Here is a 12,821-nt window from a genome sequence, read left to right on the forward strand (position 1 = left end):
TGTTGATTACATTACATGTGCAACACATCGTTGAGAGAGCCTCTGTGACTCAGTGTGTGATGAGACTGGAAGGTTTCCGCCTCTCACAGCATCCTCAGATCTCAGTATAGTCTTAACTATCGGCCCAAGTAGCCGGTAACATTCTTCGCCATGAACCATTTAGATCTGCCTGTTCTTACTATGTCGACAGTGTTGGTATCGTGGATCGGATAGCCTATCCGGTATAATATGCGGGGGACGCTGCAGGAGCATGTTCCGAGTCTTGGTGTAAATCCCCAAACCCAATCATCGTCGCATTGTAGTTCAGTAGTGACACGGTATAGTAACCAAAGACAATACTTGGCTCATACTCTAACTGGTAATGCAGCCTGTACCTCAGATGGGCAGTCAAATGTAGATAAATACCTATATATTCCCCCATTCACAACCCATCTCAAGTTCAAGCTCATCATCCTCACACTCTCCTCGAATTTAAACTATCACAAACACGAACAATGGAACAATACGACGTCGCCGTAGTCGGTCTCGGTGCCCTCGGCAGCGCCGCAGCTTATCAAGCTTCCATTAAAGGCGCCAAAGTTGTTGACTTCGAGCAATTGTGACTCGCCAGCATACTATCACGCCTGATCGACAGTTTATCATCAGCGAGTTAGAGAAGCACAAGGATGTTATTCTTGCTCTAGGTAATGCCCATGCCTTCAAATTTGCTCCCGCTATTGGTCGAGTTACTGCTGAGCTTGCATTGGATGGGAAGACGACTGATGATATCTCAAAGTTCGGTTTTCCCAAGATAGCCCCCAGCAAGCTTTAGTATAATCCTTGAGGGGGTGGATAGTTATAGCCTATAGCCAAGACAATGAATAAAATAAAATAAAATAAAGTGCTTCTTTGTAGCAGTTCTCCATCTCAACATATATGTGTACTATTGTATACTCGGACCACTCTTAATATATGGAACATGGGTTTGTGATCGGGTTTGTCTGTGTTTCAAGGAATGGAGTATTTAAGTCACAAAGGAAACTACAGAGACTTGTGAGCCAAGTATTGCCTTAACAGATATGTCAATCATGTTGAAACTTCACCCTATTTCCAAACCCGTACACCGCGCGAGGTCTACAAAAACCGTCGCCAAAAATAGATCCAAGCAAAATCCGGGCCAATTCCTGGCCAAAAACGACGTAAGTATGCAAAACAAACATAATCAACCCCCTTCGTCTTGCTCATACCTGGGATCTGGCAGCCCACCAGACCAAGCCATTTCCAATAACCAAACAAGAGACGAAAATAAAATAATAAAATAAAGAGCCACAGCTGGATATCTGTTTTGTCCCCATCCCTAGGTTGCGAAGCATCCTTTGCGATTACTTCAAAAAATAGTAGAGCTCCTGATCAACAACAACTACAACCCAGCCAATCGATAAGTAGATGGTGCGTCAAATCGAGGAGTAGGTTGTTGGTGTAAGATTGTTGCCTCCAAACAATCAGAATATTGACGCACAGTATTCATAGCGTCGTCAAGATGAAAAACATTATGTCCACCCGGTGAACCTCCAATTCCGTGAACCGCCATATCATCCAACCTTGTAGAGCCGATCTGGACGTATGCCACACAATATGGTTGAAGTAATAAATTGAAATAACGCCTTGATTATTAGGCCAAGAATATGACCAAAACTAAAGAGAGCCTGGTCGCTGTAGAGAAGATTATTGTTGATTATTGTCTTGAGGTTTTTTACGAGTGAAATAGATCCCACGCGCGTTCGCATAATCGAATGAACTCTTCCTTCTTGGCTCGCTGAGTTTCTGGGCTATCGCGTCCAGCACCAAAGGGCCCACGGCGAGTGGGAGCAGGTCCATGGCCCAGAGGTGGGCTACCGTCCTCATATTCAGCTCGTGTCCTTCGCCTGCTGGTGCTAGCGCTTCGTGAAGCATCCACAGGCCGACTGCCGGGAGCTGGAGAAGGGGGTGTCGGGGGCTGGTGTCCGCCATAGTGAACAAGCTTAGGGAGGAGTTCGGGTCGCCCGCCAGCAAGCTCCTGCTGCGCTTCCTCGGCAGACCTGTACTCACGACCTCGTCCAGGCGTAGGGGCCGGGGGGGGTGGAGGGTGGCTGGGGGATGTCATCGGTCCACGAGAGCTGGGGCCACTAGGGTATAGAGACTGAGGCTGAGGAGCATTGTCGGGATGCGCTGACAGGCCTTGGCCAAAAACATCGCTGATAGGTGGTAATCGGTTGGCCGTTTGGGTAGCAGGAATGTGGTGGATATGAGAAGTACTCGAAAGGTTGGATGGCTGGTTGGTGATGTGACGGGTCATGGGAGCAGGATGTTGACGTCCTGTAAAGCTGTGGCCAAGAGGCGCAGACTGGATGACTCTCTCGTTGGCAAATTGCTCATGAGAGGGCGCAACGATGGAGAGGCCAGGGGCCTTATTTCTTCTCGACATGCCGGGTGTCTTGGCGGCGAATTGGGACTCGGGATCTTTATCGGGTCCGTCTCCCTTGGCAGACTGCTGGTGAAGTCTAGCTTCAATGATGTGTCGCTGTTGTTCTCGAACTGACATGCTCCGCTGCAGCTGCTCCTTCATAACAGGGTCTTGGGTGACAAAGCCAGGAGAGAGGCAGGCGATACCGACTTCTTGGATAGCAAGGCCGTCACGGGCGGTCATAGGCCGTGCCGAGGTTGGTTGGTTGGATTTGGGTGTATTCTTGGACAAGTCAAGTTTGCGTGGTCGAGGTCGTGTATGGGTCATGCTGGGAGAGGCAGGCTCCTTCTTCACGATAATTCTAGGGGGTGCGCCAGCTGATCGAGAACTGCAAGGGCATATAAGTAAGGGACTGGTCAATTGATGGCGACGACGGGTCAATTGATTGAAAGGAAATAGACTTACGCGCTAGAAGGTGGTGATTTAGCACCCTGGCCCGCAGCTTTAGGGCTGCTGCTGGTAGAAGATTGGGTTGTCGCATGCGATGTCGAAAGGTTGAGAGAAGACCGTTGTGCGGATGGAGAAGTTCCAACGGTGGCAGCCGAAGAAGAGGGAGCGGGTAGTTCGGGGTTGGAGAACCTTTCGTGAGGAGCGGGAGAGGGAGCCATTGCAATTGCAGCACTCATAATGAAAAGAGTGCGAGTGCAGGGTTGTGGGAAATGGCGACAGGTGGTTCGTGTTGTAAGGAGACAAGAGCGGGAACGGGAGAGCTGCAAGGAGAAGCAGAGGGAATAGGTAAGTTAAGGTAGGCAAGGTAGGTAAGGCAAGGCCAGTCAGCGAGCCAGAGTGAGCCGAGTACCTGGGTTTTTCTGGGTCTGGGCTGTCGCGAGTTAGAGGTTTCCTTTCTTGTCTTGACTAGCGAGTACAGCAGAGGGCAAAGCAAAGCAAAGCAAAGCAGGAACGAAACGAATCGGTCGGAGACGGCCGTAAACGTGAAGTGAGACAGGAATGGAAACGATCGTGAACGTGGCCGACTCGAGTCAGCACACGATTCGATTTGACTTTGGGTGAGTCTTGTCGCGGGAGAGACGGAGAAGAAGAACCAGAAGAACGTCCAGAACCAGAACCAGAACCACACAAAGGGAGGCTGGGCTGGGCTGAGATGGGATGGGATGGACTGGAAGGAATAATATCGATAGCTCAGCTCAGGCGACAGAGACCAGATATAGAAGCTGGTTGGTCCGTTGGTGGTGGATGGTTCGACGACGGCTCGCTCTTCTTTGCCCTGCGCTCTGACTCGGGTCCAAGCTCAAAGCGGGCGGTTCAGCTCTGTGCGAGATGTGACAGAGCAACAAATGAAGCAAGATCCAATTTGCTTTCCCTTGTTCTGCAAGATGGGAGGGTTGGGAGGGGAACTGGAGGAAAAGGAAAAGGAAAAATGAAGATGACGAACCGAGAAGGATACAAGAAGAGATAACCCGATTGTTATTTCCTCCTCGTTGCAAGTAAATAATCCAAGGAGTGAAAGCCAGGGGCGTCAGAGTGGCCTCGGTCGATCGACTGGCGACTTGTTTTATCAAATTCGGTACGGGGTTGGTTGGGTTGGGATGTTGGCTCCAGCCCGGCAGGCCCGTGTTTCGCGTGGTTTCGCTCAACTCAAGTTGGTTTTAGTTGGTTCCCAAATTCAGTTGGTAGTCGTAGTGGGAAACGACCACAGAATTGCTTATTCCGTCAATTGGAGATACAGTAGCGCGACCTCTTGGCGGCTGTCCTTTTGGAGGGTCGCTAGTAGAACGGGATGTCCCTGATAAATGTGCCAATCTGGTAGAGCGAGAGAAGTCCAAATGGTAAATCGAGAAAGATCCTCGCTCTTGTCGATGGACTGACCGGGTGATTAGGCCTGTAAGTACTGGCAGTGCAAGCAGATCAAGCGGCTAGCCAACAACGTAAGATGCAAGACCGTGGGCCAGACGCAACGGATCAGCGAATGAAGAGATTCCCACAACCGACTGTAAATGTGACGAGGGAGAGGCGTTGGTGCCGGCGGTAGCAATAGTACAGGAGTGACAGCGAGCAATCACAGATAGTCGCAGTTCTGGTTGTACGTATCAAAGTCAGGCTCTCGGAGAGGTGGGAGAAGGACGCAATGTTGAGGAAAGGCCGAAATCTCACGACAACCGCGAAGAAAGAATAACAGCAGAGATTCACCAGGTCGTCAATGAGGGGTCAGTTGGGTACATGGCGATGTTTTATTTGGTGCCATGTATTTTATGAAGGGGGATACGGAGAAAAGTGACACAAAGCACGACGCCTGGTTCGTATCTTGAAGCAATGGATCCAACCCGGCGAGACGAGCCAAGGGACATGGATGCGATCGAAAGAATAGAAAACGACCGGGGGGGCCTGGTTAGCTTAAGACTGTTGAGGGGGGTGAGGCTATCCAGCACCAATCCAAAGGCTGAGAAAGGATGAACTACCAGCCAGACTACACATTTAAACGTAATAGAGAGCGGTGCAAAGGCCCCTATTCCAGAGCTACCTATCTTGTCGGTTCGTAGAGATCGAATTATATTACCAAGAAGACAAGAAGAAGACAATGGTAGCTATCCGAGGCATACATAGAACTGACAAATTGACAGGCCGACAAACGTCCTCAAGGAAACAGCACACGAGGCATGGCGAACCAGGGTCCGGGGTGGTCCTCACCTGAATCCTGCTGCTGGATGCACGCGACCCAAGCCAACGTCGGCCACTCGTCGTTGACCTTGTTGACATAAATTTTGCTCCCACCGTTGCTGGCAGTTTGATATTGATAATACTAGCAAACTCTTCGACGTGGCCCCAGTTGCTGCTGCTTGGACGCAGATCCCTGTTCGAATTGTCGGCCATGAACCTCATATGCGCACGAGTTGTGTGTAATTGTTATATCGGCCATGATGTGCTGCTATGATTTTCCATTCAATCAGCATCCGAAACATGTGATGTCCTTCGCCTCCAATATATGGAGTATCTGGCTTTCACCATGCGTCGCTCCTTATTTCCATACGTTGATCCCATCAACTTCGGTTGACTGACTAATACTCCATTCAGACTCTTTTTTTGTCCGTACAGCTTCGCCTGACCCCTAGGTTGAAGATCCAAATTCCACTTGACTGCTCCTCGGCCTTGATATGCCTCTTGTGTCGATCTCAGACACCCAAACAAGCACTTCACTGTTAAGAAGCAGTGTGTGTTGCGTTTACAGATCACTGATGAGGACGAATTCGCTGTGAGCCGTACCGCCGCCTGTCGTACCGTGTTTCCGGTGGCAGCTTCAGGGTCTTACTGGGACGGGGGGAGTGGTGTGGAAGGGCCCCCAGGGATGACTAGAATCTGAAAACCATTCCATCTCATTCCTGTCAGGAAGACTTCTGTAACCTGTAACAGCCAGTATCAGCGCCTTGTTCAGAAGGCTTTATTGATGCTCGCCGCTAGTTAACCCCATGGCGCTGGTACGCTAGCGGTCTCAAGGCCGCTGGTTGGTGGTCCGGGATGGGCCAGAGCCGGTCATCTGAAGAACGATGCAACTTGTTTCGTCAGTGGTCCACGACGATGTCAAGTAATAATGACCATGGAAAGAAAGATTGACAGACTATCAAATAGCGGCCAATGATAGCTTGCCCTTTGTCTGTCATCAGCAAACGAAGACCACTAAAGGAGTATGGAAAAGGGGGGTTCATTGGACGATTCGATATTGTTGCTGATGAGAGGTTTTGATGATTCTCGTTTACTGGCAAGCGATAGGTGAGAATATCACAGTCACAAAATCTCATCCCATCTCAGGCAGGTAGCTCAACCTCACCTACCTTAGCCAGGGAAGTCAAAAATGCCATGCATGTACGGTAGGCAGGTGAGATCGGGGGCCTTCCTCAATGGGGCTCGGGTACATGGGTCGCCCTTGCCAAAGTTCGATTTATCCCATGGTTGGGAGAGGGCATTCCGAGGCAAAACCACCATCCTCACATCAAAGAAATCTTGGAGTGCCATGACTGCCTCGTGGCCATTGACATCGACCTTGGCTGCTTACTGGGCACCTCACCAAGTATACATACAATACCGCACGCACCTAAAAACACCGTAGCACCCAAGGCACCTCATTAATCTTCGGTGCATCCGCCAAAGGAACCCACTTTCAATGATACGTCCTGTCGTCTCCACCATCTCAACTCTCTCACACGCTGAAACTTGCCCCTCACTCGCACCAGAACCCCCAAACAACCTTAGGGCCCTGACGATCCTTTGATGGATACATCAGGATACAGCAAACCTCCATACCAACTACTATGATAAGAGCCACAAGGGCTTTAGACCGAGTCGATGGGAGAATGTCATCGCTACGAGGATGCTTGGCCGTGGACATTGACGGGGTCAAGAAGAGAGACTTGGAAACAGAGGAGTGTCCATTCGTCTTCATTGTATATGTTCTTGCGATTGTTTCGCACCGTCGTTTACAGTTGAGCCCCCCTCCTTTTAGCCCCGCTTACCGTGCACCAGATGGCAATACGTGGTAGTTTTGCTTTTATAAGAATATAAGTCAGAATAATAAGAGGAAGCTTGTGAATAATAGGCAGACGAAAACTACCTCCAATAGTCTTAGTGTGTAACAAGTAATCTTGTGGCTGCTTCAGCATGTGTATTATTTTTTATTATTTTTTTAAATAAAAAAATATCATGATCTTCATTATTTACACTCCCTCTTGTGATTTTCTGAAATGATCTGCATACGTTCTGACGTCCATCAATCATGTCTGGGGAAAAAGTCACCACTCACTGACAAAAATGACAAATCCTTTCCTCCAAGACTCAGAGTTGGGCGTGTTGAGAAACTCGACTGCAACCCTTCACTGCTGTCAAAAGTTTGTTACTGCAGAAATCAACCCGGAATGATCGATATGGTAACTGGATTTGAGTATTTTGGGGAAAGTTCAATTTCGTATCACAACATCCAATATCTGACCCCCGCCATATCACAGTGGTGAACATTCAAGAGTCTCACTTGCATCGACAGCGCTCCATTTCCGCCTTTATGACGACGTTCCTTGTATTATGCCCCCTGTCTCTGATCGGACCTCTCTCGTCTTGATCCTGATCTGACCAACCACTTGTGACAGACTCATCATTTTCATCGGCATCAAAAGTCCACATTCATTTTCTGATCTCCTGTACGCATACTGTACATGCGAATGAAGAAAGAAACTCTTCACATCAGAGTTGGGGTCACGACACGGAACCTTGGGCTATACGATTCATGGTACTTAGAAAGCAAGAGTCCCATACAATAAAAAGTTCAACGCCATGACCCTTGCGAGATGGAAAAAAAGGCGCCGCACATCTCCCGCCGCCAACGCCTCAGGTGGCTTTTGGTTGCTTTAGCCAGAAAGTAGCTAGCCACGGAGGCTTTTAACCCATCCGCTAGAATGGCTTCTTAAAGACTTAATCGGGTTTCTCTCCCTTCCTACTTTCGCTTCTGCCTCGCCTTCAGTATCCCGTTCCTGTTTCTCAGGGCTATGCCCGCTGTAACTCTGGGCGATTGCGATTCTCATTCAGTAGCGGCTGTGTTGGGACTGAGTCGTTCGTTCGTCGAACCTCATCTCACCTGAGACGTTGTCTCAGGTTAGCAGCTTTGTGGAGGGTTTCCTCCACCTGCGCTGACACCACACACCTCACGCTACTGCAACGCAACGCCGCACAAGTGCCCAATTCGTTCTGCAGCCACCCTCTTCTGGGCGCCGTCGTTTGCACATGTTTCGAATTGTCCATGGAATGGCCTTTGATTGGTTCACCACTGTTACCCTCAAACATGATCAGAGCTAATCCGTGTCAATACCTTATGTGGTTTAGCCATCACCTCAACTGATTTCTCCACTGTACGGAGTACGTACTTGTCATCTTCTGCCCTGTCTTGCTTATGTCAGGCGGCTGAAGGGCTGTATGGTTCTCTCGTGAGGTTATTTCGACAACCAGGCGAGGGTGTAAGGATCACAGAGTTAATGTGGACCTTGGAGAATCACCAGGAGTTGCTATTTAAGACATTATTGTTTGTGTTATATTACGAGTTACAAGCGATATACTGGGGGATCCTTGGGGCTCGTGGAAACAAATTGCCGATATCACAAGGTTCTTTGAGCTGGAACTATGTGTTTGCGTGGGTATTACTTCTATGCGAGCACGGACGATGTCAATTTGGTATTGACTACCGATGCAACGCAGATGATGCTGTTACTATGTGAGTTACGGTAAACAGGCTGTGCCTGCGTCCTTGCATATATAAGTGTATTGTAAGTCGCGAAGCTTCATGCGCTCTCGGTGTGAAGCGGTGCTCAACCGAAAGTGCGGACTTTCACCATATCGCTCTAAAAGTGTTGATGAACGAGCATAGGCAGCATCAGCCCTTTCTTTAGTCCTCCCGATCTACCCAGGGCGACCTATATTTGGCATGTCTACCTTCTAGTAATCTCTTGTTGTTCGCAGTACTTAATGTCTGATAGTTGAGGCTTGTGTGTAGCGTAGGATCGATGCACGATACAATAGACTATGTATACTATGAATGACATCGGCAGCTTACATTTATATCACTTAGTAGACTGAATGGGATACTTGGAGAAGGGGAAGAAGGATATTGTAACCTCGTTACGGTGATTTCCGTATGCAAATCACGGTCTGTGTGGTCAAATGTGCGCTGAACACACGCTCCTTCTGATGTCCTGTCCTAATGGCACAAGATGACCATGACTAGTCGACTCCTGGCAAGAATTTATAGTTCGGAAACATGCATACAATTTATAGTCACTATATAAACAATTTACTACCATGATGAGAATGTGGTTAGAGTTACCATTAATACAGGGTAGGCTAATTAGAGCACTGACATTAATCTAACAGATACACCTGACTGAATGTGCAATGCAGTTGTAATATGGTTAGTGCTCGGTGTTATACCATTAAAGTAGCAATGGACAGAAATGGAGATCATCGCATAATCACTCAACTTGCTTATGTTGAGAATCGTCGTACAATGAAACCCATGGCCATGGCATCAACAATGTGTGCCGATCAGACCGCAAACTAAGTACGATATTTAATATCCGTAAAATTAGACGTTACACCCTAAGTAGGTACTATGTAGTTCTAAGGGAGTATCAGCGAATCTTGTACGACCTGAGGTACTTGTCTTGGTAGTTTAGAAGGACCAGCCTGGAAAAGGTTAAGAAAGGTACTGTCAAGTCGAATCTACATCAGTAACGGTTCGGTTCTTTTAACTCGACATCTCACAGATTCAGGGTAGGACATAAATTTACTAATACTCTATTTATACGGAGTATACTTCGTAAGATACTCATCTTCCTATCGAGTTATGCCAAACAGAAGTACGATGAATAACTGCACAAAACAAACTCAAGCTGAGCCAATCAGGAGACAAGATTCAATTCGAAATCAAGATGCCCCACGTTGCGCCACACCTGAGCCTCACCAAAAATTTCGAAGAAACAATTCTCAGTAAAAGAGACGGCTTGATATCTCTTTTAATCACAGCAGATCCATACATTCAAACCGAAGCGCAAAAGGAATCCGGATAAGAAAGGGTTCCCGCCGCTTACAATTTTGCTCCTCACAAACGACAAAATGCCTGCGCGAACTAAGAAGGAAGAGCAGCCACAGGCTGAGGATACCAACATGGAGGACGCCCCAGCCTCCGCGCAGCCTGAGGTGAATGACGAGAATGTCGAGGATGAGGAAGAAGAGGAGGAAATTGAGCCCCAGAGAGTCCGAATCGTAAGCACACAAAGCGTGATGACACAGCATGGTATTGGCTGACACATCACTAGCTTCCTGGCTCAACAGATACTGCTGCCTCCTTTGAGTTCACTGATGAAGGCCATACACTTGGCAACGCCTTGAGATATATCATCATGAAAAAGTTCGTATTCCTAGCATGTCCTACGAAGCCCAGCTAACAAGTGACAGTCCCGATGTTGAATTCTGCGCCTACTCTATCCCCCATCCCTCAGAGCCCAAGATGAACATCCGTATTCAGACTTATAGTACGTATACGCAATGCTCCACGGTTCTGCACTTATTAACAAGTATTCAGGCGGAACTGCAGTCGATGCCCTGAAGAAGGGCTTGGTTGACATTCAAGAAGTATGTGATGTAGTCGCCGATGAGTTCTGGACCAAGAGGGAGGCCTACAACGCAGAGCAGGGCATTGGTCGATGAGCCTGAATTTGTGTGCTCAGGATTTAAAAGTGTTTGCATTCACATGGACTATGATGGAAATAGAGGCGTTTTGAGGAATCCCTTTCAATAAGATATATACACAAGCCCTTGTTGCTAGTTGCGACCCTATGCACCCTGTTAGCCTCATCCTCCACAGAGCCCATAGCTCGATGCTCACCTCAAGGAAGCCAGTCATAAAGCTGGATGGCAGTCGCTTGTCGCCTCGGAAGTTCTCCTCCTTGAAGTAGGCCATGATGTGATTGGTCTGCTTCCAGAAGTTCATGGTTTCCTGTAGTCATGAGTTCAGCATAAAAACCCCGTGTATCAATTCGTTCCAGCCATGGAGTTCGAGCGCACCTGGTACTCGGCGTGGGACTTGAAAAGAAGAACATCTACAACAGAGAGCTTGTTCACAAATCGTTGTCGTTCGAATTCTTGACGCATACGGGTTCGGATGGCCGAGACGGGCATGGGCATGTTGTACATGGTTTGGACTTCGGGGGCCTATATATCGCTGATCAGCAGCTGGTCGGTCGCAAATCCACCACCCAAACTTCATGGAAGACCATATGAGGACTGGGAATATCGTGACCCAAGCGAAGGCGTCTTGGGTTTCGTAAAACATACAGCTCGAATCCATTCTCGGTAGGAGGATAGCACTCGACGCTTGGCATCGGACCAATTGGCCGCTGTTCAGGGCATCAGTAATGTTAAAAAAGCAGTTGAATACACCAAGACTCACACTGCGCCGTCTTCTTAGCAAATTGGGTCGGCGTAACGGCCATGGTGGGCAATCAATGCTCTCTGAACGTCGGAAACCAATCTGCTCTGACGTTTCCCAGATTCCCGAAGCCGAGAGGCACGAAAGCACCACGGTGATGCGGTCACGTGAATACAAGCCACACACTAAGCACCGCCACGAAGCCTATCTTCCACTCATAGGTCTGCTTTTCGTCAGCGGCGGGCACTGGAGAAAGATGCCTGAAGCCTACTTAAGTACCTGGGTACAGAAAACTAATCATCAGGAAAACTGAGTAATTGACTGCATAAAGAGCCTTGTTGTGCATTGGTACAATTTTATTTACAAGTGCTTATTAGGAGAGGAGAATAAAGAGTCGTTGAATTCTTTGCTCCTAGTTTGTTGCCTATCGTGTCTAATGGCTCTCTAACAGCTGAGGTTGGCCGACGGCCCGGAAAAAGAATAGCCCTAACACATCATGGAATCTCGTTTATACCTGGTATGGGAAGATTTGGAAAGGGAAAGAAGAAGAACTGTTATATTATTTTAAGTAACTAAATATAATCTGTCCTTCATTTCTTATTTAGGGACATTGCTGGTGTCGGATCTCAGTCACCTCCACTATCGCTTCGGCAGTGGAGGCTAAGTCAGTTTAGCTAGCAACGCAACCTTACCTTAGGCGTAGTATCTTTTTCTAACGTCATTTCTCGTTGCACCAGGAACACAACCTCAAAACAACAACAAATAATACAACAATCCAACGCAAAAACCAAGATGCCCGCTATTCGACACTCGTCCAAGCGAAAACCCCCGCCTGATGGCTTTGAGGATATTGAGAATGACTTGCTCATCTTCTCCAACAAGATGAAGGATGCCCAGAACAAGCCGCCGCCATCAGGTCCCAGGCACCAAGCGCAGTGGGAAATCTTCCAGATCTCGCATCAACGCAGTCGATACGTATATGAGCTATATTACGAGAAGGAAGCGATCAGCAAGAAGCTGTACGACTGGTTGCTGAAGAACGGCTACGCGGACGCGATGTTGATCGCGAAGTGGAAGAAGCAAGGATATGAGAAGGTTAGTGTTCCATCCACCATTTGTCTTATTAGGCATACATGCTGACCCTGTCTAGCTATGCTGCCTGCGCTGCATTCAAACAAAGGAGACAAATTTCAACAGCACATGCATCTGCCGTGTTCCACGACCGGAGATGAAGGGTGACGAAGACATTGAGTGCGTCAGCTGCGGTTGCAGAGGCTGCGCATCAAGCGACTAGACACGACAAGCTCGACTATGAAGGCGACCTAGATGGAAGAAACACCTGCAAGTTCGAAGGAAGAGACGGCGTTGGGCGTATTAATAATTCATCAACACGCATGGTTAACGATTTGAGGCAAAAGCGAT

At 48.2% G+C, this 12,821-nt stretch overlaps 4 protein-coding genes across 4 annotated transcripts; 2 read left to right on the forward strand and 2 right to left on the reverse strand.

The window, feature by feature from the left end:
- Positions 1-1,651: 1,651 nt before the first annotated feature.
- On the reverse strand, positions 1,652-3,369 carry BKA55DRAFT_166446 (uncharacterized protein). The gene is made up of 3 exons (XM_046184998.1): positions 3,349-3,369; positions 2,888-3,302; positions 1,652-2,810 (listed from the first exon to the last, which is right to left on the reverse strand). Exons 2-3 carry the CDS (start codon positions 3,106-3,108, stop codon positions 1,733-1,735), a joined length of 1,299 nt encoding a protein of 432 aa, XP_046054983.1. The 5' UTR covers positions 3,109-3,302; positions 3,349-3,369; the 3' UTR covers positions 1,652-1,732.
- A 6,715-nt stretch (positions 3,370-10,084) lies between these two features.
- Positions 10,085-10,678, forward strand: BKA55DRAFT_533951 (DNA-directed RNA polymerase; the record flags this gene model as incomplete). Its single annotated transcript, XM_046189533.1, has 4 exons — positions 10,085-10,234; positions 10,288-10,379; positions 10,427-10,503; positions 10,554-10,678. The coding sequence occupies 4 exons, from the start codon at positions 10,085-10,087 to the stop codon at positions 10,676-10,678; spliced, it is 444 nt and encodes a 147-aa protein (XP_046054984.1).
- On the reverse strand, positions 10,357-11,506 carry BKA55DRAFT_554587 (uncharacterized protein). The gene is made up of 5 exons (XM_046191603.1): positions 11,421-11,506; positions 11,306-11,367; positions 11,036-11,182; positions 10,857-10,967; positions 10,357-10,804 (listed from the first exon to the last, which is right to left on the reverse strand). The coding sequence occupies exons 1-5, from the start codon at positions 11,461-11,463 to the stop codon at positions 10,793-10,795; spliced, it is 375 nt and encodes a 124-aa protein (XP_046054985.1). The 5' UTR covers positions 11,464-11,506; the 3' UTR covers positions 10,357-10,792.
- Positions 11,507-12,191: 685 nt separating this feature from the next.
- On the forward strand, positions 12,192-12,693 carry BKA55DRAFT_684433 (G10 protein; the record flags this gene model as incomplete). Its single annotated transcript, XM_046198639.1, has 2 exons — positions 12,192-12,494; positions 12,550-12,693. 2 exons carry the CDS (start codon positions 12,192-12,194, stop codon positions 12,691-12,693), a joined length of 447 nt encoding a protein of 148 aa, XP_046054986.1.
- Between the last annotated feature and the right edge of the window lie 128 nt (positions 12,694-12,821).

The sequence above is a fragment of the Fusarium redolens genome (assembly GCF_020744475.1).
Source record: "Fusarium redolens strain MPI-CAGE-AT-0023 chromosome Unknown BKA55scaffold_2, whole genome shotgun sequence".
NCBI lineage: Eukaryota > Fungi > Ascomycota > Sordariomycetes > Hypocreales > Nectriaceae > Fusarium > Fusarium redolens.

What these genes read in the sequence shown, in the direction of transcription:
- BKA55DRAFT_554587 (XM_046191603.1), bottom strand. Translation starts at nt 11,463, where the DNA reads ATGGCCGTTACGCCGACCCAATTTGCTAAGAAGACGGCGCAGT. An exon ending in TGCTAAGAAGACGGCGCAGT is followed by an intron (nt 11,368 to 11,420) that starts GTGAGTCTTGGT and finishes TGCCCTGAACAG; the next exon opens with CGGCCAATTGGTCCGATGCC. An exon ending in ACCGAGAATGGATTCGAGCT is followed by an intron (nt 11,183 to 11,305) that starts GTATGTTTTACG and finishes AGCGATATATAG; the next exon opens with GCCCCCGAAGTCCAAACCAT.
- BKA55DRAFT_166446 (XM_046184998.1), bottom strand. Translation starts at nt 3,108, where the DNA reads ATGAGTGCTGCAATTGCAATGGCTCCCTCTCCCGCTCCTCACGAAAGG. An exon ending in AAATCACCACCTTCTAGCGC is followed by an intron (nt 2,811 to 2,887) that starts GTAAGTCTATTT and finishes ATGCCCTTGCAG; the next exon opens with TTCTCGATCAGCTGGCGCAC.